The 26,243-nt window shown below is 41.7% G+C and overlaps 1 protein-coding gene across 4 annotated transcripts in view; it reads right to left on the bottom strand.

Moving 5' to 3' along the window:
* Nucleotides 1-26,243, bottom strand: part of plekha7b (pleckstrin homology domain containing, family A member 7b) — a 97,690-nt gene that overhangs the window by 18,102 nt on the left and 53,345 nt on the right. For 3 of the 4 annotated variants that reach the window (XM_030048399.1, XM_030048400.1, XM_030048398.1), the window contains exons 5-15: nucleotides 20,836-20,947; nucleotides 18,820-18,924; nucleotides 17,481-17,553; nucleotides 16,958-17,058; nucleotides 10,737-10,915; nucleotides 8,628-9,047; nucleotides 7,678-8,218; nucleotides 4,771-4,854; nucleotides 3,989-4,123; nucleotides 2,935-2,988; nucleotides 1,024-1,092 (exon numbers count right to left, since the gene is read on the bottom strand). In XM_030048399.1, the coding sequence (XP_029904259.1) occupies nucleotides 1,024-1,092; nucleotides 2,935-2,988; nucleotides 3,989-4,123; nucleotides 4,771-4,854; nucleotides 7,678-8,218; nucleotides 8,628-9,047; nucleotides 10,737-10,915; nucleotides 16,958-17,058; nucleotides 17,481-17,553; nucleotides 18,820-18,924; nucleotides 20,836-20,947 (1,873 nt within the window). The remainder of the gene's footprint in view (nucleotides 1-1,023; nucleotides 1,093-2,934; nucleotides 2,989-3,988; nucleotides 4,124-4,770; nucleotides 4,855-7,677; nucleotides 8,219-8,627; nucleotides 9,048-10,736; nucleotides 10,916-16,957; nucleotides 17,059-17,480; nucleotides 17,554-18,819; nucleotides 18,925-20,835; nucleotides 20,948-26,243) is intronic. The other variant, XM_030048401.1, reaches the window with a different exon arrangement.

A 26,243-nucleotide genomic window follows, 5' to 3' on the forward strand; every position in this document is an offset into this window, starting at 1 on the left:
AGAGGTCTACTCTTCCCTACTCATCTTTGTTCAGCTGTAGTCTAACAACACAGCCAAACAACATGAATTGATCGTCTACTGGAGTCTTCACTGTCTGTAAATATGTCAATAAGGCTCATCTATATGAAAAGCCCAGAGGAATTGCTCTCATCAGTGCAGTGTGAGATATCAAAAGGCTTTATACTGTCTAGTTTGGGGGGCGAAGTGCTGGTAATACCCATTATGAGTAATCATAATCAAAAATCCATATTTTCAAATTCACTTTTGGAGAAAACCGTGTTTATTGAGAGTGACAGATTTGTTTTCCCAGAAATGGGTTATGTGTTTATGAAAACAACATAAGACTGCCTAGTTCACAGTCTTTCTCACACAGTGTGTATTTTTTTTCTTTCCTCAGATCTATTTATCATTCTGTTCAATTAATAATTAAGCTGTTTTTATTTTGCTGCCGTATATTGTTGTTTTTAATTGCATGAAATATTCATTGTTCAGACAAATTCACGCGCGCTTACTTATAAATTGTTAAAGTGGAACAATGCTAATGATGAAAAGCCAGGACATCCATGTTATTTTACCTCTATTCAGCACAAAACAAAGAATGAGAAAAGCAGGATCAGGCAAATCAAACTGAAAAATTTAACAGCTCAACATCTAAAAATCCCATTACATGTATTTTTCCCTTTAAATTGCAGGGAGGAAAATAAAAGCTGTGGTCGATACTCTCAGGCCCTGACTGTGCAGCGTGGATGGATGTCCCCACAGTGTTGCAATGTACATACACTCCCTTCCCTCCACAGCCTCTGTTTACCACAACTCAAGACACACACACACACAAACACACACACACACACACACACACACACACAGACACACACACATGCACAGAACTCAGCTGTCTCTCTGTAGTAGCTTGTAAGAAGTAGGAAATGATAGATCTTGAAGAAAAGAAGAAAGATGGATAAAGTGGGTGCTTATCTGACTGTTTTTAGGAGTTGAGGAGGAGGATGGGAATGATTCACTTACATCAGCATCACTCTCTGCAATTTTCACAGGTCTTGATGGTCTGTCTTTAAGGCTTTCACGTCCGGTGACCTGAAATGTCCCATAGGCATAAATAAAACCCTGTCTTCAGTACTGATAATTGGACATTGCCAAATACCTTTATTGTAAAACTCCCATTCAGAGTATGTCAATGATCGGATGAAATTTCAAGAAACGGCATACAGCGAGAATCTGGCCAAAATAAAAACAAGAGAAAAAAGCAAAACAAAACAAACCAAAACAATCACACAATCCAGGACAGAGTGAAATGCATAAACTGGTATGACAAAACTTTGTGCAGAAGCTGAGCAAAACCACTGATCATTTATGCAGAGAAAGCCTCTGCATCTTAAAGGCTGTAGAAGGCCTGAAAACCACAAAGCTGCTCTTTTCCTGGCTGCCATGTCCTGGACATGAGCGTTAAGGGAGGAACACACTTCTTCAAGTCTGATTTACAAACTTGATTAGAAAGTGAAATAGTATTTTTTGGGATCTGCCCTGAGGTGTGAAATATGAGGTATGAATGTTTGCTTCTTGATTTAAGATTTCAGGTGGATTAACACCAAAAGGACTCTTGATTCCATTATTTCAGCTTTAAAAAAGCTATGATATATTGTATAACTTGGGCATTACTTATGTTACAAATTGTTTGCCATCTCAAAATCAGAGTGCCAGCGTATTTCTAAAAGAGCACCCTTGGGTCACCTCTGTAGCACTAAAAAGCAAAGCAACAGCAAAGGGTAAGGTGTCAAACACAGATTCAGTCCAGCATGCTGGGAAGTTCCTGGGCATACAGACTTCCCATCATCACATCTCATAAATTCAGTTTCACCCAATGAGTGATCAGACCAAGATATTTGTATGCAAAAGACGACAGAATTTCCTCATTGCCAGGGGATGCATTACATTCCGTTTGAAAAGCAGTGGAATGGTCGGTCTTTTTTTTCACTTTGTATGCACACCATCCTTACATTCCAACTGTACCCAAAACTTGGAGTGGAGTTTTCAAGGACATTGTGTACTGAAACGATCATCGGGTCAATACTTTGGATCTGTTTTGAAACAGGAAATGGAGAGGTGTTACAGGATGTACTGTACACATCGATAAACAATCTCCCTCCAGTCCAAAAAAAAATTAGAAAAACAAAACCAAAAGGAAAGAAAAAGCAAACAAAAAAAGCAAAACAAATAAAACAAAACAAGAAAGCTAGTTTTGTGGTGTTAAACATACAAATCAATTAGTGATTAAATGCTTGACATTATTGTGAATGGAAGATTTATGCCTGATAGCTAAATGAGAGATGCTGTTCAGGTTCAGCACTAATAGGCCCGTGTCACTGTTCTATTTGTAACACCCTAACAGGAATTGAAGTTCACATGATTCAAAATGCAGCTTTGAAACACAGTCATGTGCTTGTAAAAACCATCAATTCCCATTAATATAGGCTTTGCTTCAACATGCATGTTAGGGTAAATGTACCTTTATCATACCCCATACATTGCACCTGCGAGTAGAGTATTATCATCCAATTGAAAACATCCCAACAGCTGACACGTTTTAAACATAAATATAAAGAAGATGCCGCTCATTGTTGTCACTGTGCACCAGTAAAAGCGTGGGCTGTTTGTTGGAGTCATAATAAAACCAGGGTGTTAACGCAAGAATGACTGGCTAACCCTGAAACGGAAAATTAACGACAAAAGAAGCAAGTTACAGAAATGCTATTTCCATCCCAAAGAGACAGCAGACATGGTGTGGGAGAACAGAGAGGAGACAGGGAATGGAGAGAGGGAGGCAGACACTGGGAGCAGCAGCGAGATAGCAGTCCAGAGATGAGAGGTGGAGAGGAGGAAGAAAAGGACAAAAGACACATTTACTTTGTTGGGGCCCACCTTCAAATCTAGATACTCCAGGTCCTTCTTCAGTTGTATGTAAGTATCATCAGCCTTTAAGTGAGCAGTAGAGAGACAAATCACATGAAATGAAGCTGCAAAGGATAATGTGTGACCAGAGGACTCTTCAGACACTAAATTTGTTTGTTCTTCTGGCTTGGCTGACATGGCCTTATTTTCACGTGACCCTAAGTGCAGCTGACTTGCGACGGCTGTATTTGCATGTAGTGTTAATAAAGCCAAACTGTCATTTCGTGATGGTGTTTTTCAGCTCCTTTAAGTTACAGTTTAGGCGGTCTACATGCCTAAATTGTATCTGACCTCAACCAGAATGGAGCAGCAGAGGCCTTTGTGCGTGTGGTCAAACTGAACGTTCAGATATGCATGGAAAATGGCCAGAGCATGGTTTTATATTAGAAAGGGTGGAGTTGTCATGACTGAGCACCGTTGCAGCTTCACTCTGGTCTGCTAGTCGGACAGCAGTGCACTGCGTTTGACAGGTTCTTAAGGGACACTGAGACTGTGGCCTGACGGCTGCTTCAGAGCACTAATATCCATCTGTCACAGCTGGAGATGCATCTACACAGAAATGTAGTGACAAATGTGTCGTACTCATGAGACATTTCTTCATGTGACTGAGTTTGCAGGTCTGAAACAATAAAGAAAAGTGTAAAATGCAGGCATAATGCACGGTCAACAAACAACATGCTTGGATTATGGCATATTATGTTGTTTACAAATTGAATAATACAAGGCTATAAAAGCTTTTTTTTCAAGAGCTGAACTAAGTGGATGGGTGAGACCAGCTATTAAATAAACAGACTGGTGTGTGAGCAATAGGCAGTGTGCAGTCTGCACCGTCTGGAGTGCAGCGCAGCCCATGCTGAAAAGGTTAAACCAACAACACAACAAAGCAGTACCAACAGACCACACAGTCTTATGAATGATGGGGAAAGAATGTATGGGTTTGGCTGGGGAGAGGGGGGCCACAATGCACAGGCAGGGGTGTGCTATGTGCTGAGGAGGGGGTTGGGGAGATACAAGGGCCCCTGACCTGCATGCTGGGGCCTAAAAGGCCGTTGTGCTGGTGGTGCTGCAGGTGAGCAAACGCATCGCCGGGGCTATGCACACCAGCCATCTTGGCCTGGTGCCTCCGCAGTTGAATGAGGAGCAGAGTCAGCTCCTCTGGCTGTAGCCAGGCCCAGGTTTAGGGGCCAGAGCCAGAGGGGTGAGAGAAAATACTTCAGAACCATCTGGCAGTAACAGTGGCTGAGCAATAGTAGTAGGTGAGAGATCCAAGTGGCAGAGAGGCCAACAAACTGTAGTCACTATTACTGTCCTTTTATACAAAGTACTCATGAGCCTAATCCCACTCAGTGTCAAATCAAGAGCTGCTCCATGAAGACGGATTTGGGGTAGATGATAAAGTATCCTATTAGATTAGCCAAGAGGATTCTCTTGAGATAAGTGTGTATAATCCAGTTTAGAGCTGATAACATAACAAAAACTGAATGGCATGAAAATGCAAACAAACTCTATGGCATTTCTGCAAAACAGCCTTCCATTCATTGTTTATGAAGCAGCTCCAGATTTCACATCTTGGTAATGTCACACATTTCAATTATTTGGTTTCTGGTTTTGTTCAGGCTCACGTATGGACTGTCCTAGACTGCAGGAAAACTTTTTTTTATTATTATTTTATTTTAATGAGTGGCATTTACCTTTTATATGGAAAAATAATTACATTTTTAATGCTATAAGCTAGATACATTTGAGAATTAAGCCAACTTGTATGGATATAAAAACTTGTATTGAATGTAATAAAAAGGATCATACCGTTTTGCCATGCAAGCTCGGTGCACTGACCGTGTGTGTGATGTAACCCATGGCTGGCATTGACCTTCTCTCTATTTGAGAAGTCTGTGGAGAAACAAAATTCATCAATATGTTATTTCAAATCCTATGGAATCAAATCAAAGAGAATGTCTAATTCATAATCACTAATGAATCTTCATGGCTGATTAAAATCTGCACTATAAGAGTGATTGTTAGCACTCCTACAGACCACTCTATCACACTAAACCAAAGTTAAGATATTGCCTGCGAGTTTGCCAACAAATTTGACGATGCAGCAGATTTATTTTTTCATCTATCCTTTTTCTCCATTTTAGCCCTCCTACTCTTATTTGAAACAAGGTGGGCCCTGAGTTTTACACGCTACAGGGCTTGGGAAAAGAAAAAAAAATTTGACGTTTTTGCTTAACACACAGAATTAGTGAAGCCAGGCCCACTACAGAACCTTAAAAGGACACAAACAACAAGAGATTTAATTAACTACACATAAATTATCCCAAACCTGCTTTCTTAAAATAACATTTGTTTGCTACCAGCAAGAGAAGCACTGTAAGCCATTCCCTTTGAGATTCCCATGCCACTATTTTTTTGCTGTATAATAGGTTTTTTATTTAAATGCGAGATCTGAAGAAAGAGACCGCTGCTGATGTTTGAGATACAGTAGAGATGTTTATAGGGTGCTGAGGAGCCCTGGGCAAACTGGATTAGCTGCTAATAACACATACTCTTTAATGATATTCCACAGAGGTATATAGATTGCTATTACTCAGGCATGCTCCAGCCAGAGAGCACCATCAGCCTCAAAGATGCTGGGTCCACCAAAACTAACTTCATCTGCCAACTAAATTTAGTTCCCATAAACCATTGCTCCCTTGGATGATCTTGCATACTCACTGCGGCTGCCTTTGTTAAAAATGTATCTTCTTCTACAGTGTTTTCCATAATTGTGTACCATTCTATGTCTGAGCATTAATTAGTGTCTTGGCACAACGGGTGAATGATGAGGGAAACAGAGCGTCTGCGACACTTTGTTTACTCGTGTAAGGCTAGCGGGTTGGTTATGAGGCTTGTGTGTGTTGGCCGATGTGGTGATGGATTGCAGAGGGAGCTTCTCACATGTGGAGGGTGTGGTGCGGAGACAGCGCAGGGTGTGGATGACAGGACGGCCCCTTCCTCGGTATCCCGCGGCCATGGTGGTGGTGTGTGTTTGTGTGTGTGTGTGTGTGTGTCTGAGAGTTGGGACGGCTTGGGGGACGGAGGCGTGGCGAGCTCGCAGTTACATGCGCTCACACCACCTGTGGAATAGGCCTGGGTGTGGACTGTGTGAATCGCTGTGTGATTCACATGAGCATCAAAGTGTGTGCGCTGGGAAGTCAGAGCCTTCTCATGCTAGTCTTCCCATGGTGACCCCTCATTTCCTTGTTAACGCATGATGTCATAACAGTCAACATCAATGGGCACCTCATTTGCACGACGCAAAGCTACCGTGAGAATAAGACCTTTGTGCTTTGGTTCATTACATGTGAAATGTCAAGTTTTACCACTGTCCCATGCCTATAATAGACTACTTCCATGTACAATGTGGCTTCTCTGTTTAAGCAGCAGTGACTGACTCTTGCAGGGTGGGACGTTTTTCACAACTTTCAGATCCCATTAGAACAAAAAATACCAGTTCCATTTGCTCCCAGTGTTTACAAACAAGGTAAACATGAACATAATATATTTTTTAATACCGCTTTTACACCAAGCAAGCTCATTTTACACATTTTTTTTGTTTAACATTGGACTATCTGCAAAGAAAAAGTAAATTAACAAATAAACATGTGACACCATTTACATTAGCACTGCATACCTCCTGAGTAACCTGAGTATCTAATCAAGTTTGAGAAATCTATGTATTCTGTATACAGAGGTGAGCAGAGGTTGGGGACCTATCGCACCTCACTTTTTGTTAACTGGAAAAACTTTTAATGTGCTGAATCATCTATTTAGCATTTTGAACCATACAATAAATTAGTGCATATTTTGTGTTGCCAAGCTACTGCAACTAGCCTCATGATAATAGGTTAATACCCTGCCAAGCACTTCGCTGAACTCTTAGTCAAGAATGGTTTGTGTAATTCTGACTTACCTTTCAATACTAGACTGTATGCTTGCTAGATTAGGCTTTAATTAATTAAAGACCTACTTCAGTGAAAAACACATCTCTAACCTTGTTAACATGCCCATGTGGTGTTACTCATTTGCTACAACAAATATCAGGGGCGAAATAAGAAGTCAGCACCAAAAATGATTTTTTTGAAACTGCAGGGTGCCAAGGTCAGTCTCTAAAGGACAGATTTGGATGCCACTAAGAGGGAGTGCTGTAAACTTTTACATACATATTATTCATTGAATGTAATATTTCTCTGCAAATTTCCAAGACAGTGTATTGCACTGGGACCTTTCTAGGGTGTTTCCCTGCCTTCCACCCAATTATATGCTGGCACAGGTTCCAGCCCCCCACAACCCTGATTAGGAAAATGTGGGTATGGAAAATGGATGCATGGATGGTTAGGTGTAAATGAAATTTACATTAACACACTCCGCCTGAAAAGTTGAGTGGATAAACATTAATACTGTTTTCAATGTCACACCGCAGTAGCACACAGAATGGATAATACTTACAACAGGTTATAAGGTTTAAGAGTGACACACATTTATACCTGATGTTAATTTGGCATATGTAGACCTCTGCTGTTAGTAATGTTCACTTTGGATGTCATGAGGATAGTATGTTGTGCTCAGGTGGAAGGCTTAAATTGTCTTGGAGGACATTTCTGAGTCTTTTCACCATCTTGTCTAAAATGTTAAGTAAGGGATGCCTCTACTGCCCAGAAAGTGTCCTACCTGAGAGAGTTGGGCACAGATCTGTCTAGGGGAGTTGGATCTTGTGCTGTCCCCAGCTGGCACTTCATCCAGGGGTCTGACTGTCACCCTGTCTGAAGGGGTGTGTGGCCTGCGTGGGGACAGGGGCTTGAGGGAGGAGGGAACCGACGGTGGGACTTCACATGGCGATGGGGGCACAGAGATGGAACGAGGCATCTCCACAGTAACCCTAAAAGATGAGGTGTCCGTGAAGTTTGGGCCGGTGTAAATGGGTGCGGTGGGGCTGCCATGGCGGAACTGCTGGCGCTGCTGCCACTCGTACAGCTGCCACACCATGCCCTCCTTGGTGGCCATTCGTTCGTCAGTGGACATGCGGAAGTGGCTGAGCCTGTCATGGGCGTACTTGTAGTCACTGGGCAGGTTGCAGGTCGCTGGAGGAGAGCTGCTGCCAGATGGGAGACGGGGAGTCTTTGGCAACGACTGATAGGTGACATCAACCGTGCTGGCTTTGGGCTTCAGGGGAGGGGTCCGGCGAGGGAGATTGTACTCAGCAGGAGAAACACTAAGGAGGAAAAATAGGGTGTAGTCTTTCAAATTCATAAGTATGGTCCCTGCATACATGCTAACTCCACAGTATGGAAAATAAACTTATGTGAAATAAAATAAAACAATATAAGGTGACAGCATAAGAATAGAGTAGAACATAATGCCTTTGTTGTCATTTAACAGCAGTACATCAAAATCTGGTGTACCACTCCTGGAAATTGCATACAAGCAATACATAAAACAAAAAAATTAAATTAAATATAATATAATAAGTAAAGACAGTTCAAATGCTTTAAATCTCACATCAGCCACTAGAGGGAGTCAAATGTTAAAAATTACATTTGTTTTCAAAAATGCTTGAGCACATGTTCATGATTTGTGAAATTTGACTGTTTCAAAATGAGTGTGTGACCGGCCAAACTGACCTTTTTGGTGGATCCCCTTTTTGAACTTTCACCCAGTGCTCCACCTGAGCCAGCGTAGTCTTCCTCTGCACGTGTTTCTCAGTGTCTGTCCTTGGAACAAAGCCCCTCTTATATGTGACGTTTCCATTCTGTTCCGGTGGCAGAGCCACTTGGACTAAAGTTTGCTGGCCATTCTTGTGGGAAGGACCAGGGACAGAGTCTGGGGAGAGTCTCTCCACTCTTTCCTCCGTGGCAGGCTGGGTGGGCCTCATTTGGATCTCCAACCCATACCTCGCCTCCTCTCCGGGAGCCAGTCGGACTCCGTTATCCTGAGGTTCCTCTCTGTCCGGCCTACGCAGGCTCTCAGAGTTCTGGTTGACATTGACGTGATTGGTCTGTGGGACGGCCTGGTGCACAGCCTTCTCTGGCCTCTCTACCTCTCTGCGAAGAGAGAGAGGAGATGATGGGGGGAAAGATGAACATATGGTGTAAATGGAACATCCATCTCGCCTGTCCTATAACTGTGTACTCTTGACAACATAAAATATGAAACAAATTACTTCACACAGCCAAGTTAGTGAATATATGTGCTGATGTATTAGAGCGCCTCATCTTACAACAAGTCCATGCAACTTCACTCATGCAGACGGCTCATTCACCCTCTTCAGTATACATTATGATGAGGAACAGCACTATCCTTGAAACAGGGGAATTACGCAGCATTAAGCAGTGGATAAGAAGCCACAATGGGCACTCCAATTAACCTGAGGTGACCCTGAATGTAATATCCCACTCCACTGACAGAAAGAGAGAGTAGCACATAGGGCCTGATTCATAGCTGAGTTTCTCTGAGGAAAGACGAGAGACCGCAGAGAGCTTTTCAGTAACTCAGCAACTACATATTTTAATTTTTTTCAGAAGAAGACTGAAAGAAAGTACAGCTCTTAGCAGAGAAGCCGCACTAAGCGAGTCCCTGAGGATTGGAAATGACAGCCATTTTGTCTTGAACAAATAGCTCGGGGTAGCCAGCCTCCTTCTCAATCGGCTCTAATGATAAGACTACTTCTAATTCATTAGCTTTCACAGTTTAATTCATGTGGCTTCTTCCCAGTTAAAGGAATGAGTCATATAGCTAACACTGTCAGGCTGCTCATTTCTGTGGAAATGTTTTCAATGAGGCAAAAGTTGAGGGGACTTGCTGTACTAAACAGTGTATTTTAGCTGATTGACAACACAGACGGTGGCGCTCACTGAAGTGATCACCTCAAACATGACACTGTGGAACTATTTAGTATTGCTGCATCATTATTAATAATTAATGCAAGAAACACATTATGTTTATTTTAACTTTCACTGACAAAACTAAGAACATCATTTAGGAATGGAGTGTTTGCAAAACCTCATTTTTTGGGAGCACTGAGCCACATTCGCCTCTAGGTGTCATGATTGCACAGTGCATCCAAACAATCTTCATCTCATTCATACTCATAACTCTGGCTGGTCGAAGGTGTCTCACCATGAAATGCAGCTGCTGTACCACAGAGCCTGACACAGCGCATTAATTCTGAGACGGGACGGTCTCCAATGTGGACAGTCTGTCCTGTCCTGTGGCAGAAATTCTCTCTTTTACAATATTTGTAAACTGTGATCACGTTCTGTTGTAAAGCGCACTCTGCAGTAAAACATCTCTTGTGATTGGCTGGTGGTCAGCTGGCAGTGGGCTGGAATAATCCTCATCCATACAGGAGCCAGCTGCAGCACACACACGCACACACCCCTTAGTGCCCCAGAACAGATGGGCAGGCCTGGATCTCACTACTGGACCTGCTGCGAATGACTGCGCACCCGGTTAAACCAAATAGCACCCAAGAAGGCATGGAGTAGTAGTGAATACTCTTCTATGAAACTGTTATTTAAGCTTGTGCCTTACTCAAAAAAGTATTCAGCTGCACTAGAGAGCATAATAGTGCAAAGCAACACTATGGCAAGGGTATAAAAACTTCAAAACATAATTCTCTGGCAAAACACACAGAGCACAAATTCATAACGATTTGCTTGAATGACACCCAAGTGACGATCTGGGGGTAAGCACACTTAACGCTGACTGCGAGATGTGAGAGAGAGACCAACCTCTTTATGGTGTGACTCTGCTGCATCAGTGCAGCCTGGTTCATGGCCCGGATCCAGCCATTCATGTCCTCCTGTGTGTCCGCACTGAAGAAGTACGTCCGCATCCCACAGTGTTCTGCCTGTGAGCCAATCACAGAGTTCTTATTGTAAATGTAGGAGCGCATTCCTGTGTGGCTCGCCTGTCGGAAAGAGAGAGATAGAGCACATGAGTGCTACTCACCAAAGACTGCACAAGGTGGGCAGTGCAGTTGAGTCAAATTCACAACTTAAAATCTAATGATCATTAGTAGCCTGAAAAACTTTCTTGTTTACCAAGACTGAAAACCATCATCTCAGTGAAAACAAAGCTCACAGTAACAAAAATTAGAGTCAGAGCAAATTGCTGCACCATTGAAATTGTGCAAGCATTCGCCTGTTTATGACATGCAACAAGCGGAACATGGGTTTAATTTTCAGACTGCTTTGCATAAAAGCATCTGCAACACAATACAACCTCTTTATCACAGCACACTGATACAGAAATTAGGCAGCAACTGCAGCAAACAACCATAGCAAACAAAAGGCAGTGAGCAGTGTCACTAGCTTAATACAGGTGCACGCACAGATCTGCATGTGCGCGCGCGCACACACACACACACACACACACACACACACATACACACTACCATGATCATCACTTTACCTTAGTGGTATAGATCTTTGTTCCTCTGAGGAAATTATATTTGCTTGTGATCTAACCAATAAATCCGTCCGAGCAGCCCACTTCTAAGTCCACCAAATCCCTCAAACCTCGACCCCACCCCACTCTGTTCAGGCACCCACCCTTTGATACAGAAAACCAACTACCCATAGCAAAGGAGCACTCAGCACTTTCACTGCTGCATAGCTGGGCTACTGTGAGGCCTGTTTCTTCCACGCCAACATAATAAAAATATATTTCTGCCAATCAAGCATGCTTGAGCAATCATCAATCATACATAATGTCTGGCCTTTTTAAATCAGTATGCAAGATATGTTGTCAACACTGGTCCACTACATGTAGCAGTGAGCAAAAGCAATCACCCATGTCCACACATACATTTCTATACAATTTTCAATCATACTTTTCCATATGTCTAGAATTAAAATTTTAGAATATGACAAGCCAACCATTACCAAGTGTGCAATTCACTGTCGTTCATCTTAAATTTGTCCTCATCTGGTACTTCACCTTCACTCAGTGAATGCAACTACAAAATTCATGGACAGCTGGAGAGCATAAGCTACACTGCACAGCTTTGAACAGCACTCTCTTATAATATAACAATGGTATATTTCTGATTGGCATCCGACATAACATACAGTAATATTCAATCTTATATGTGGCAACTTGGACAGAGTGTAATCTTAAGTCAGAACAACCTGAAGAGATATAGGCATTGAGCCTGCACACACACACCTACTGTGAGGGGAGGAGAGATCTATACAAGAACCAAATGTGTTTTCATTCAGTACCTCTATAGATACAATTACTGTCATCTAGCTTTCCACCTAAAATAATATTCTGAGAAGTGTCATGAGTGCAAAGTTGACATGGCTCTGAATGAAGCAATCCTTCAGGCTACTTTTGTTCACCCGTTACGTTTCTCTGTTTTAAAATGGTCACAGCAATTCACAGATGAAATAGCAAATACACATGAAATGTGATTTTCAAATATGCACCAAAAATCCTCTGTACTGCACAATCACCATAATAATTTGTCATCTCTAACAAATGCAGAATAAACTGAATCACGGTAGTCAAAACACAATACATGGGGAGTCAACCACTTCAAGGTAAAACAGATGAGATGACAACTGCAAAACAGATACAATTGAACACATGACAGCATGTAAAATAATATGAAATGAATATGAATGTTGATGCTGATGAGCACTGAAAGAATGCAAATGAAACCAGAGAGGAGCGTGGGAAAAATGGTTGAGGCTATGAGTTGGGGCGGTTCACCGTGAGCCTCTGCTACGATGAGAAGGTGATAAGTGACATGGAGCTTGGTGGGACAAATATCAGAGCTACTGAGTCTATACCTTTAGGACACTGATCAGGTGGCTGTTGGTCTTTCCGCTGGCAACCAACTGCTAACATTAAAAAAGACTAGGCTTTTCTTCGCAAATATTCACAGCAAAGCATTTAGCAAAACAAACAGCTTCCGCATGCACTCTGGCATTGTCCATCCATGACTGCTGCTGTAGTCATGTCTGTAGGCCTGACATCGATGCACATTCGAAATGTGCATTCAGCGGCTGTTAGCGTGATGTGATACAAAATGAGTTGAGTTGATGGCCATTCACTGATGAGGCTGAGGTGAAATCAAATACCTATTCATGCAAGACAGGAAGCCTGTGTGTTTCAGGACGGCCGCCCGCAGAGAGCAGTACTCACTCCGCCCGCGCACACACACCAGGTCACAACGGGAGGCAATTGACCAACAGGGAATGAGAGAGACAAAGTGAGATGAGAAAAAAAGAAGAGAACAGAAAACAACAGGACGGCACTGTAGATCATTGCTGACTCATTCAGAAAGAACAGAAATGACTCCGGCTATGGGCTGTTGACAGTCACCAAGTTATTTCAATTAAGAATGAACAACAGTGAAAGCACCAAAAGTGCAAAGCTACTAAACCGTGTAAACAGACACGTGATTGTAGCAACGGCCCACAGCACCAAACCAAGTGAAACGATTGGTACAGATCAGCAAAGGAGGCCAAGAGGCCGTCTTACTCAAGTAGAAATATTTCCTACAATTAGGGCTGGGCAACGTATTGATATATGAGACGACATATCGACTGGGATTTTGGATGTTGTAATATCGTGATACAGCATAATGTTGTCTTTTCCTGTTTTTTAAGGCGGAATTACAGTAAAGGGACACAATTTTCTGAACTTAATAGTCAGTTGTAGATGCTCCGTTTTTGTCTCTACTTCCTTGGTCATCATATCCATATTACTAGTGACTGTTTATCAAAAATCACATGTGTAAATTTTGCAAAAGCACCAGTAGTCATACCTACAACATTGTCACAATATTGAGAGATTCTGTCAAAAATATCGTGACATTTCTTTTGTCCATATCGCCCAGCCCTAGCTACAACTATAATATTGTACAAACAAATTATTTTCTCATAACTCATGGCTGCTCAAGAACATTTATTTTAATAATAGCAATATTCTTCAGCGTCAACATCTCTAGCCCATTTCTTTTTTTCAAATATAATTTCATAACAGCAGAATGCACATTCCACCTCATCCATGTGACCAGCTGTAACAGAGGGGAACAGCTCATGGCTGAACAATGCCAGACATCCAGTGGGCAGGTTTACGTGTTAAGCTCAGACACTTAGCAGTAAGTGAAATTTGCTAGAGCACCCTCAATAGACCTAATGAAATATCCTGCTCTGTAATGTGCGATGGCTCAGGGAGAGCTGAAGGGAATAGAGATCGTTTAAATACCAGGTGAAGCAGCCGAGCTCTACTGAGCTCATCTCACCAGGCCGTTTAAAAATATTCCTCCAGCAAAAGAAGGGAGGAGAAGGTACAATGGTTGAAAATAGGCTGAATGTATAATTAATATTCCCGGCAGCACGATCATCATACAAATTCTTTTGTATGTAATATGAGCTTGAAAAAGCAGGAGATACCTTGTAGCACACACACACACACACACACACACACAATCATACACACAGAATCAAAGAACAAAAAGCCAAAGTACAAAGGAGCTGAAAGGATTGCACTAGAATGCCCTGAAGCTGCAGTGGAGCATCAAACATTAAGGCACTATTGTTCTTTGCAATGAGCTCTGTGTTTCCACAGAGGGGCAAGCTGGATAGTGTTAAAACTCCGGCTGTAACCAAATGATGTAAATCCCGTTACTGCCGTCTGGCACAATTCACAGAGGGAAAAGTGAAAAACTCTGCCTGCAAGGAGGAGTTCTGTAGCTTGTTGTCAAGTGAAAAACACGAAATAAATAAATATTAAAAAAAAAAAAAAAGAAAGAAAGACTATTTTAAAATAAAATAAAATGAAATACAATTTTTCATTGCTAATGATGGTACATCTAGAACAAGAAGTTTGTGTAAATTATAGTTTTTGTATTTTTAGGTCCAAATTTGCTTCTTTATATATATATATATATATATATATATATATATATATATATGTATATAAGGAATTCTATGTGACACTGGAATCATTTGTGTTTGTGAGCCCACACTGAGAGTGGATAGAAACTGTTGCTCCAGTGTTATGCTTGTGGGGAAAAAATGCAGTGTGTGGACAGTGGTTTGGGATGGGAAGCTGGGATTGGCGATAATGTTGCTATCCTCCAGTCTACAGAGATAACAGCAGCCTGCTGACATCAAGGGAAAATAAGAGCTGACAACAGACCAGGAGGAAAACTGAACATCCAGTACAGACCATGTTCACGTATTCAAATATCTCGATTTTAGTTTTAATCAAACAAGGTCGGCTTTGTCCGCAATTCAGGAGGAAATGGAGTGTCCAGTGTTACAGGCATAACAGCAGCTACAATATTAACACATCAGATCAAGATGAAGGTACACATGTCACAAAATTAATTTGTTATGGCTGAAGGCAGGTAGTTATACGATACTACACCAAATTTTAAGGTAGTATTTGTTAAAAAAATAAATAAATAAAAGTGGATTTGAGCAAGGAGCCAGCAAGCAACGTTCACATGCCAACAATGACACAGACATCTGGTCCCAGCTGATACAGCAGACAGTCACTTTTTTTTTCACTCTGGTCAGTCTGTGGATACGAGACACTAGGGGTGAACTAGCAAAAATAAAAGCTGTCCTTATCGCAGGAAGCTGTATACTTAAGCTAAGTTATCATTGTGACTGCAACGGGTCTCTACATTTCAGCCAAAAATCAAGGATCTTGCACTTTGTTTGCTGCTCTGGAAAACACGGTGTTGCCTCTTGTCCAGCAATTGGGTGATGCTACTGAAAAACAAAGACATATTTGCTTACTGTATGTCCCATGGCTCCACGCAGCATTCACATCTAAAAAGCACGATATCCTGCCCTACAGTACTCATCTTTGTGTGGATATTCAGTTACTGGATAACTCAGTATAGAAGAAGGTTTCCTTCATTTTGGAAATCATGACAAAACTACAAAGATGGTGGGGCGTACTGCAGCCACCTATTGTAAAACCAGTGACTGAGCACTGAAAGGTCAGTGGGTAGAGGGGCTCAAAGTGCAGTCGATGGGACTGCGCGAAACTCTGGCCTACAAAAAAAAGTCTCTATGGATGTCAGCGGCTGAGGTTAGTGTGCAAAGACTTTCTTGCACTAAAATTCCAACATAGTCATAAATCTTCTGCTGAAAGACATCAGCTTAAAGGGCGAATGGAAATCGGTGCAAAGGTTTCAGGGGGTTTCAAAATTATTCACATTTTTTCCAAATTATGTGTTGATGTAACAAGGTGGCCATATACCTGTGTCTGAACTAATGTCTGATCTGTATCTATGCTCACCTATTGCCTTTTTGTCCTTGATGTTTTCTTGGTGCTCTTTCTTTATATGCATTTCACAGAACAAAGTAATTTAATCATCAAATGGTACACTGCATTGTGTAACACTTACAGGCTCATTATATCAAAATAATCCTTACCTAACTAACTAATTCACACTACTCACTTAGAGAACAATTTCTCTGGAAAATCTTTGTTTTTTTGATATTGTAACACTAATTCCTGTGGCCTAAAACATTGCATGTATGTATTTGCCTGTGCCACACAACTCTGTCCTCATTGCTTGATTGGCATGTGGGCAGGGTCATCTCATTAGACAGACTGAAAGCTGCCACCACCTGGGGATAATCAGAGGTTATAAATAGGCTCATGGCTTTTGTAATTATGTTACTGTTGCCTGACAAAGATCTCTTTTGAGATTGAAACGTTGTCGTTATGCCATTAAATTATTACTGTAAATTATCACTGTACACAGTGTGTGGACCCCTCTTTTCCTTTCAGTGAACCTCCTTTTGTCCTGCACCTGTGGTGAGTCTCTCCAGCCAGGAGAAAGAGAGACCACAGCAGGAAGAACCAGTATTTGTTAAATTTGATCTGATGGCGTATATTCTTACGAGAATAATGCACACTAACTGCTTTCATAGCTCCTATTCAGCACCGCTCTCTCGCTCACAGATGTTACCTTGAATGCGTATTTGCGGCTTATATGGTCGTCAGGCTCGACTGGTGCAATGACATAACTGGGCAGAGGGATGCTGCCCAGCACTGTCTCTTCCCGGCTGTCTGTGAATCAAACACACACAGACACACACACACACACACACACACACACACACACACACACACAGACACACACAGTATTGTTACTGTATTGAGTCTGGGTTGCATGGGGCCATGTGGCAGCATGTGGCTTATCTATTATTCAGCATGATTAACAGAGAAGATGAGGTAGATGCTATGGCAACACAACCACAGATTACATCCCATAAGAAAACAATAAGGTTAATAAGGAGAGGAAAGAGAAAGGGAGGGCAAGAGTGAGATGGACCAAGAGACACAGCAATGTGGCAGCGTTTGGTTACACGCTATCCTAAGAGATTGTGGTAAGTTTGTATGAACAATTTCACGATCAAATGTATGTACCACCAGACCTTTTGAGCTCCTTCTGGTTAAACCTTGGCCAAATGTACTTTTGCAGGACTCACCTTTGTAATAAAACAAGCAGTAGTCTGACAAAACAAACCACTTCCTTTTCCACAGTCGCATTCCAGAGCTGTCCTGGAGGTGAAGGGGGAAAAAACAACACACACTGTATTTAGACGTCCTCTTTGCAGAAACACATTTTAATTCACATTTTAATTGAAAAAAAAAAAGAAAAAAAAAAAAAAAAAAAAGGCTGTCGGGGAATATATTGCTCATTAGTATCAGGCAGAGGGGAAAACAGGCTTCATGCATATCATTAGGACAATAATTTCATTCCATTTAGGACTTTTCTCCTCAGAGTATTGCTCATTTCTTGGCACAAAGCTGCAGTCTCAACATTTATGTAGATCTTTAATTCTGGGCTGGGTCTGTGCTTTGGCTCAAATATTCTTTAGCAACATGGTTTCTCATATGATACTCAGGTCCATCCAGACGTTCACACTTTCACTTTTTGCCCTGCAGTAGTCTGGCTTAAAGTAAACTAACCACGCACACATCAAGTGTAGCTATTACATAACTTGTAAATGGACAAAACCAGACTTTCTAATATGTACTGTTTTGAATTGAAAAATCTCTATGGATTTTCATGGATTGTAATTTTATGTAAATGTTGCTATGTGTTTATTTTGCACATCGCCCAGGGACTGCAGATGAAATCTAGATGTCTAGTTACTTCTCTATACAATGCATCAGAGTTCTTGGAAGCTTATTTCTAAATGTATGTAGTCCCTGTTAAGTACATTCCTCACTGGGCCTGCCGGTAGTGCTAAAAGGAAGGTCATGGGGTCACCCAAGTTTCCAGGCTTCATCCTCTACCCAACATGAATGCTGTCAGCAAACTTCATGTCGATCCACAAAATAGATTTGGAGATATGGCCCTCTGGACCTAACAGCAGACCAATAGACTGTCTGAGATAATGCTGCAGGAGAAATCTGTCTCTTTTGCACTTTAGTCGCAATTCAAAAGTACTGATCTGATTAAAATGCCATTAATACCTAACCCAGGCCAGCCAGGCATCTGTAAATCAATCTACCTGGGTTTCTTCCTACAATAACTCTCTATAGGCCCGTCCACCTCTCATGGTTGTCTTTGCTAAGGGGCAGAGCTCCAGAGGATTAATCGTGTGTGGCGAAATTACCTGACAATAGCTTACAAGGTTGATGCAGCAGACTCACACAGGAAAGTTAATTATCACTTTTGCAAAGAGTGTAGAAAGCGTGACTGACATTCTGTAGCGTAATTTATCTAATGTCACGTTTACTATTTATTGTATGCTCTTAAATTTGCAACAGGTAGCGGCTGAGGTCATATCCATAGGGGTCTGAGAAACTCCGGCTCACCTGTTTGTAGAGCCAGCCTCTCACCACCACTGGGATGTTGAGGTTTCTTTTGATAGCATGGTCCCTCTTCCCGAAGCTGTGTACCTTCCCTGTGGCTCTGGAGCCCTGCGGCCAGCAGAACAGAGCAAAGTGTCGATTGGGCGGTGCCTTTGCTGAAAAACACGGACTTTACCATGATGAATAGAGAGGAATACTGCATGCACCACTGCATTGTCCTTCACAGTGCAGAGAATCAACCCACAAAACTAATTCATAGTACTTGAAACATTCTTTCAGAGCGGCAAATTCCTAGTCTAAAGTGACTCTTTTTAGCTGCAGCAACTTTTCAATGTCACCACCTAAAAAGAGAAGCATCAGCCAGTTAGATGTTACACTGCACCAGCAAGGATGTGCAGTGTGCACCTGTGGGAACAGATTTATCAACAAGTTTGTGAAGAAGGTCATTTCAGACTAGATATACTCTGCATCATACCTTTCCCACATTTCCATATGAAAATGTCTTCATGGGAGAAGGAAATAGAGCTACCAAATATTCAAAATCAAATCTTCTACAGTAAAATGATCCTAAATATCCTCATTATACCCTCATTAAGTGACAAACAATAGCATATATGTTCAAAAGAACACTGCATTGATTGAGAATTATCACTGTTAAATGCACATAAAACTGAGCCAACACTAGTAAACAATACTCTTTATTTTCAGTGATGCAGGTAAACAATGCCTTTTATAAACATCCAAAAGCCACATATTTTGCTGTCAAAGTTGTACAACAAACAGCACTAGAGGCCTGTTTGTCCCCACAGCGTTCTGTGGGTAAAAAAAAAAGCCACAATACACAAGTCACTTGTCAAAAAAACAGCAATATTTCAACTTTAAAGGATAAGTTAAATACAAACTTTCATTAAAAAACAAAATAATAATGGTGCAGTTGTTTGAAAAAAACAACATTGTAGTAACAATGTAGGCAACAATTCTGCAATAAAATAACATAAAACTGTCTTTATACAAAACAAAAGTATTAAAACATGTAATTAAAAATGAGTACAATAACAGGATATGAGACCACTTAAAAAAATAGAAGCCTTATGTAATTCGCTTTGAAGACAGCAATAAAAATGTGACACATGATAAATCAGCTGCATGTGATTAAATCAAAGAGACAAAACCTGAACAGAAGTAAATGTAATAATTCCTTAAATTCAGCTAAAGATTCTGGATGAAACTGCTAAAGCCACGATGGCCAAATCAAGTCATACCTCAGCTGTCTAACCCTCATTCAAATGTGTTATAATGTTCCTCCAAAAACACTTCCAAGCACCTCCAAACTGTAAGCACCAAGGGTTCTTCTCCAGTAAAGAGAAAACAGTGAAATGACACATCACGAGATGACGGGGATAAAAACAGTGAAATGACATATCAGCTACAAAAGTGCCATCTTCATGCTGTAGAAACTTTCCTTTACTGTGATTTAGTCGCTCAGTGGAAGGTGAGAAATCTTCCACAGGGAACTAAGAAGCCAAACTTGGATGTGACAACAGGATAAAAGCTCAGCCACCGATCAGTGACATCTAGAGGCAGCGAGAGGCATTTTAGATCTCTACATGACACCATGACTCCAAACCTTCAGAAAATTCTGTGATTGCATAACCGTGGGAAAAGTAGGGGGCGGTCTATCTGAGAGATGCACACGCCACACTCATGTCCAGCCTCTTGGGAAACGTATTTGACTTTCCTTGCGCTTGAAAAATTGCCAACCTCTGGCGGTGTATGGCCATTAATCAGAATAAGAGAGCGGTCTGGAGCAAATTAAACAAATTTGTCAGCATCAACGTAAACCGTTATCTGGAGCGCTCTGAAAAACAAGTATCTGCCCCTGCAAAAAATCGGCCGTTCCAAAGGTTTTTGATCAGTTCAATAATGTCATCAAGTGACGAAATGAGACGAAAAAGATACAAATGAAACATAATCACCAAAAATATTGTACCCTCAGAGCAGGGGGACGTTGACACTCACCTTTGACCCTGAGGTGGCATCCACCGCTGGTGAGGTCACAGTCACAGAGGGCACAGTGACCATGCTCGGGGCTCGCTGACTGGCCGGTGACTTGGACATACGGGATTCTATCCTGCAGTTGAGGAGACACCACAGAAGAAGATGAAGAACACAAAGAGGATGAGAAGACAGTGATGTTCCCTGTCATTCCTCTTTGTTGGGAACTACAAAGCTGTGCAGTGGAACAGAGTAGAGCCCTGCGCTCAGCTTTCACACATAAAGGATATGACCGTTTCCTGACACCGCCACGCGACCTGTCACAGCCAATGGCTTCGCAGTGGATATGCCGACAGTGGAAGCTTTTTGTTCCAAACACTCAAGTGACACTTAGTCTGACACTCACCCTGGGGCGGACATCTTAAACACACACAATGATAGCAGCAAAACAAAAAAAAGAACAGGAGACCCAAGTTAAACTAACTCTAGCTCTGATCTTGCGAGCTGTATTACACACTCAAGCACACACACATACACACACACACATTCACTCCCTTACCGATGTAGGAGGGGATCTCCTCTCTGGGTGTGTCCGGACCTTCGCACAACAGCACTATATTAGCCACATCAATCCTGCAGCCAAATACGCACAAACACACACGCATGCACGCATACACACACACATAGAAATGTGTCCTTGGAAATCTCCTAAGCATTTCCACATTACGCTTCATACTTCCTCATGACATCATCACATTGCTATGGATCCAGGAAAAGGAAGAAATACAGCATGACCTATTCCATCTCAGTAAGAGGCAGGAATCAAATGGCAGTTTTTTTTGACCCCCAGATCACATGGTTACACAGCTTTCTGGCCTCAAGTATCCATTGGACACACATTTCATTCCTGCACACGGGTGCTAGGTTCTTGCGGCACGAGGACAAGCAGGAATCTGATCCCACTGTGGAATATCCAGGAGCAGGTAAGCCTCTTGTGTTGTTGTAGGAATGGAGGCTGGCAGATACTCAGCGAGGAGAAAAACTGTTTGTGCCATGTAGGGTCACAGAGCCCGGCTGTGTAAGAGGATGTGAAGTAGAGGAGGGTATTTATGGAATACAGTTAACTCAGCCCCATAATGACGAATGAAATGATTTGTGAAGAACTTACAATTTATTCATGAATGTGACATGAATTCAAAGTGTACATCACAGCTAAGCAGCATTAAACAAACATGTCATATGAGGACATGATGCTTTTCTGAAAACATGACAGATTTTTGTTTAGAGCAGTGCTCGTTTGCCTTACCATAATCACTTCACTTTACCCACATTTTTATTTGCCTCTGCATCACTGGCTATGTGTAACAGCGTGCAGCAGAAGAAGTCCTCAAAAGTGTTATCGGCCTAATGAGGGAGACTGTTGTCTCCCTGGCTCCACTGAGGGTGAATGAGCATGCTCATTAAATGTGTCCAGCAAGCCTCCAGGACTGCAATAACTCACATGAAGTCTCATTCTAAACTAAACAATGCTGGTGTTTCTAAAAGTTTCCAACAAATCTGCTTGTTTCAGCTATAACTGGAACCCAGCCTTGAGTTTTTGTATTAAGAGGATTATTTATTGCCTGCTTCCACCAAGGTCCTCAGTGTTTTACCTCCCTGGTATGTCACAACCATAAAACTGGATTAGGAAAAAACAAATCCTCAAATAGGATGGTTGGATGGTCTTTAGTATTATTATGCTGTTGTGAAAATAGCTGTGAGTGATGTGAAATGATGAATTATGACAATGCAGAACATAATGTCTGGAATAAAGAACATTGTATCAGCTATTGTTGCTGTGCTTTTTGCTGATTCATACAACGCCCCAAAAGACAAATGTAGGTTACTTCCATGGAGTAATGAGAAAACACACAAATTCATCAAATTTAACCTCAGCGCTGCAGGAACAAAACTGATCACAACCAGTAATTTTTTAAAGTGCCACCCATAAACCAAAGTATAAAACTACTTACAGCCAAAACCAACCATAACAGTTACCATCTTTTAAGTAGTATATATTTATTGTCATACTGGTTAGAATAATGGCCTTGAATAATGCACATTGCTTGAATCTGTGCAGGTGTGGAAAAGCAGTTGTTACACTGTTATGATGAGGTTTTGGCTGTCGGGTCTTTCCCCAGGGACTAGAAACCTTTTGAGGAACTTTTTGCATTTCAACCGCAAGGACCAGAGTCAAAATTTAGTTCTGAAGACATTTTTTTTTTTTTTACCCCAGAAAAAGTCCCTATTCAGGAAGTAGTGCTTTGCAGTGGCCCAGAAATGTCTGAGGGTGGGGCCTGCAGGGAAGACCATCGCTGACTGGTCAAACACACGCAGCACAGCTGCTTCAACTTGTGTACTGCTTCATTCATAAAACAAGGAAGTATTCTAGTGTCGATGAAGGACCAGTGTGGGATGAGGGAAGAACCATTTAGTTCCTTGAAAAGCAGTCCCTGGGACTACTTTACTCAGGTAATTCGGGTGGAAAACGGCCTACTGATGTTAAATGGTGACAAGGGTGGCCAAGAGGTTACAGTGACTTTTCTGGGATGGAAAGAGGGCTGAGAGATACATGGATATTATGCTGATACTGTGATATGAGACCTGATATCATCTGGGATTTTGGATACCGTCACGTGACTAAAGTGTTCTTTACCTGCCTTTTAAGGCTGCATTACAGTAAAGGGATATGATTTTCTGACCTTTTCAGACTGTTCTAGCTGTTCTATAATTTGCCCCTACCTGCTTGGTCATCATATCCACAAGCCTAATGCGTATTAAAAAAGTCTTGTGTTGTGCCAGCCAATGGTCATCTGTTCAATATCATCAAAATATCAATATAAAGACATTTATTTAAGAAACTGTGATATTTAATTTTGCTCATACTGTCCAGTCCAGTAAGCCGTGCCATTTGTCCACAAGACTGAATCACTGAGTTGCTCACTAATTGTTTGCCACAGGGTAAGAACATCAGCTAAATGCCTGATGAGCACATGTGTCAGCAAATGCAAGTGTGGGGAGTCAGATCAGTGCTGTTCGATCTTTGAGTCTCAAAGTCTTCAAATCAATGTCTGGCAAATCAGATACAGATAACACGTTCTATCCTTTATACCTCAGAATCAGCTGTGGCTCCTGAGCAGTGGAAATGACATGCAGCTGTCAGGTATTTAACAGAGCCGCAACAGGCCTGGTTCTTCTTCCTGACTGCAAGTGCTGGCTTACGACAGGAAACTGTTTGACCTCGCTGTCTCACAACCCTGCCACTAGACCCCTGTATTGTCCTGTGAGGGAGCTAAAAAAAAAAAGAAAAGCTCTAAATGTTGTTTCCTGCTTTGTGTGCAGTGCCTCTAAGAGGAGTGTGTTGGAGAGTTAGGCAAGAAAAAAAAATGTTGGTGGAAAACAAAGAAAAAGAGAGACACAGAGACAGCAAAAACACAATGCTCTACTCTGCTTCACTGGCTGGATTGCAGCCAACATTTTTTTACAAGATGTTTCCATCGTATCAGTAGGACTCTGCTTTTTTATGTGAGGCTTTCATACTGTTTACCACCTCTGTCATTTGAACAGTTCCCCAGGAGATTTGCTGTGGGATGTGGCGGAGTGGAGCGATATTTCACATCACATAGTATGTAAGGAGAGAGAGAAGGAGAGAGTGACAGGGCAGAGAGGGAGGGAGGCAGAGAGGGAGACAGGCCAGAGAGGGAGAGAGCGAAAGAGTTTCACAGACCCACCAGGTTACCAGCTGACAAGACAGACGGTCACCGCCAGTGCTGGAAGTAAAGCATTTCCATAATTCCACTGCCTTTGGTGGTAACTTGAAATGTTACTAATTATTTCTTCAAACTAAATAACACAATTACAATGACTGAAATTAAATGGGCTCATTATGGTACTTCTGTCATGATAGCAGAAAATTGCAGCCTACTCCCAGGCCCTGACGGTTTATGATCCAACATCACCCAACCTTACAGCGGGGCAATCAATCAGCATTAAACTGAAGGCAAGGGCTGACAGTTCAAGTAATGTGAGCTTTCTGATCTGAAAACATGGACATTATTTTTCCCTCCTCAAGATCAAGCACAAAAATATAGTTGTGAGCTGTAGTCCGTGCGCAAGTGTGAGAACTTTATCCATACCAAAAAATGTAAATTGGAATCTTCTAAAGTACCAAGTAAAACAACACGTTTCTCACCTGCTGTGTGTGTGCACTATCACTTTGCACTGTTGCACAATTGGATCGCTGCGAGGGCCGAACCATTAATTTAAACTTGATCAAAATCACAAAATGGCCAAATGCAATATCCAAACTGTAGGAGATTGCAATTTTTTGATAAACATAAAATGTGTGTCAAAATACCATTTTCAATGAAGTATTGTGGTGCTACAGAGATGTTATTCTCCAGATGTAAGAAAACATTTGTTTGGTACAGATCCCAGAAAAAAAAATATCTTATCATCTTCGACTTATTTTTTTTTTAATGAAAAATAATCACTCCCAGTAACGAGTTATATCACAATCACAGCATCTGTCAAAACAACTGCAATGTGATTTCTTAACCATATTGTTCAGCCCCGACTACCTTCCAACCCATCTTTCTCCCTCTGCTATTTCGAGCTGTGGAGGAGGGAAGAGAATATTTGACATTTCTCATCCGTCCAGCCAGGGGACAGCCGTGGGGAGAGCTGCCATTGATCAAACTGTGATAATCAATAGCAAAATCAAATCCTTCAGGCAAGAGGCACAGGCTGATCGACATCTGACTAAGAGAGCACCTCCTGAAGCTCCTTTCCTGCCCACTTCTCGATTCGATACCTGCCTCCTGGGGAAAAAGAGCTTTCTGCATACTTGAGTGAGTTAGTGATTTGGGGGGACCTACTTCCTGTTCAGACATGGCCTTAAGCAGAAACGAAACCAAAGCCTACAGAGAGAGAAAGCCGAACCACCACCACTGGCTGCTGGAAAAAAGGAGGTCAGTGGGGTTAAATTCTATAAAATGATCACTACATCTGACTCCAAATATTTACCTGTAACTGGACTATTATTGTCAATGTTACCCGCCCAAAAAGTTTTAATGAAGACATAAGCTCATTTGAAAATGATGACTGTAAAAGGGCACTTTCAGAAGATTGCCACTAGCACTGAGGCTATGTGGTGTTGACTGGTTGCATAACCAGAGGAAAAAAAAAATTCCCTAAATGGTTCCAGATTTAGAAATGTGTATCTCCTTAACCACTGTCCAATCATTTTCACCCGTGCACAGCAAAAAAAAAAAAAAAAAATTTAGATAGCTGACTTTCTGAGTCCCATTGACCGCTGTTCATTTTACTCTGGACTACATTTATTGCTCTGTGTCGCCCCCTGGAGGTGGCTGCACATATTCTCGTAGGTGGAA

This window comes from Myripristis murdjan, chromosome 3 (genome assembly GCF_902150065.1).
Source record: "Myripristis murdjan chromosome 3, fMyrMur1.1, whole genome shotgun sequence".
Classification (NCBI taxonomy): Eukaryota; Metazoa; Chordata; class Actinopteri; order Holocentriformes; family Holocentridae; genus Myripristis; species Myripristis murdjan.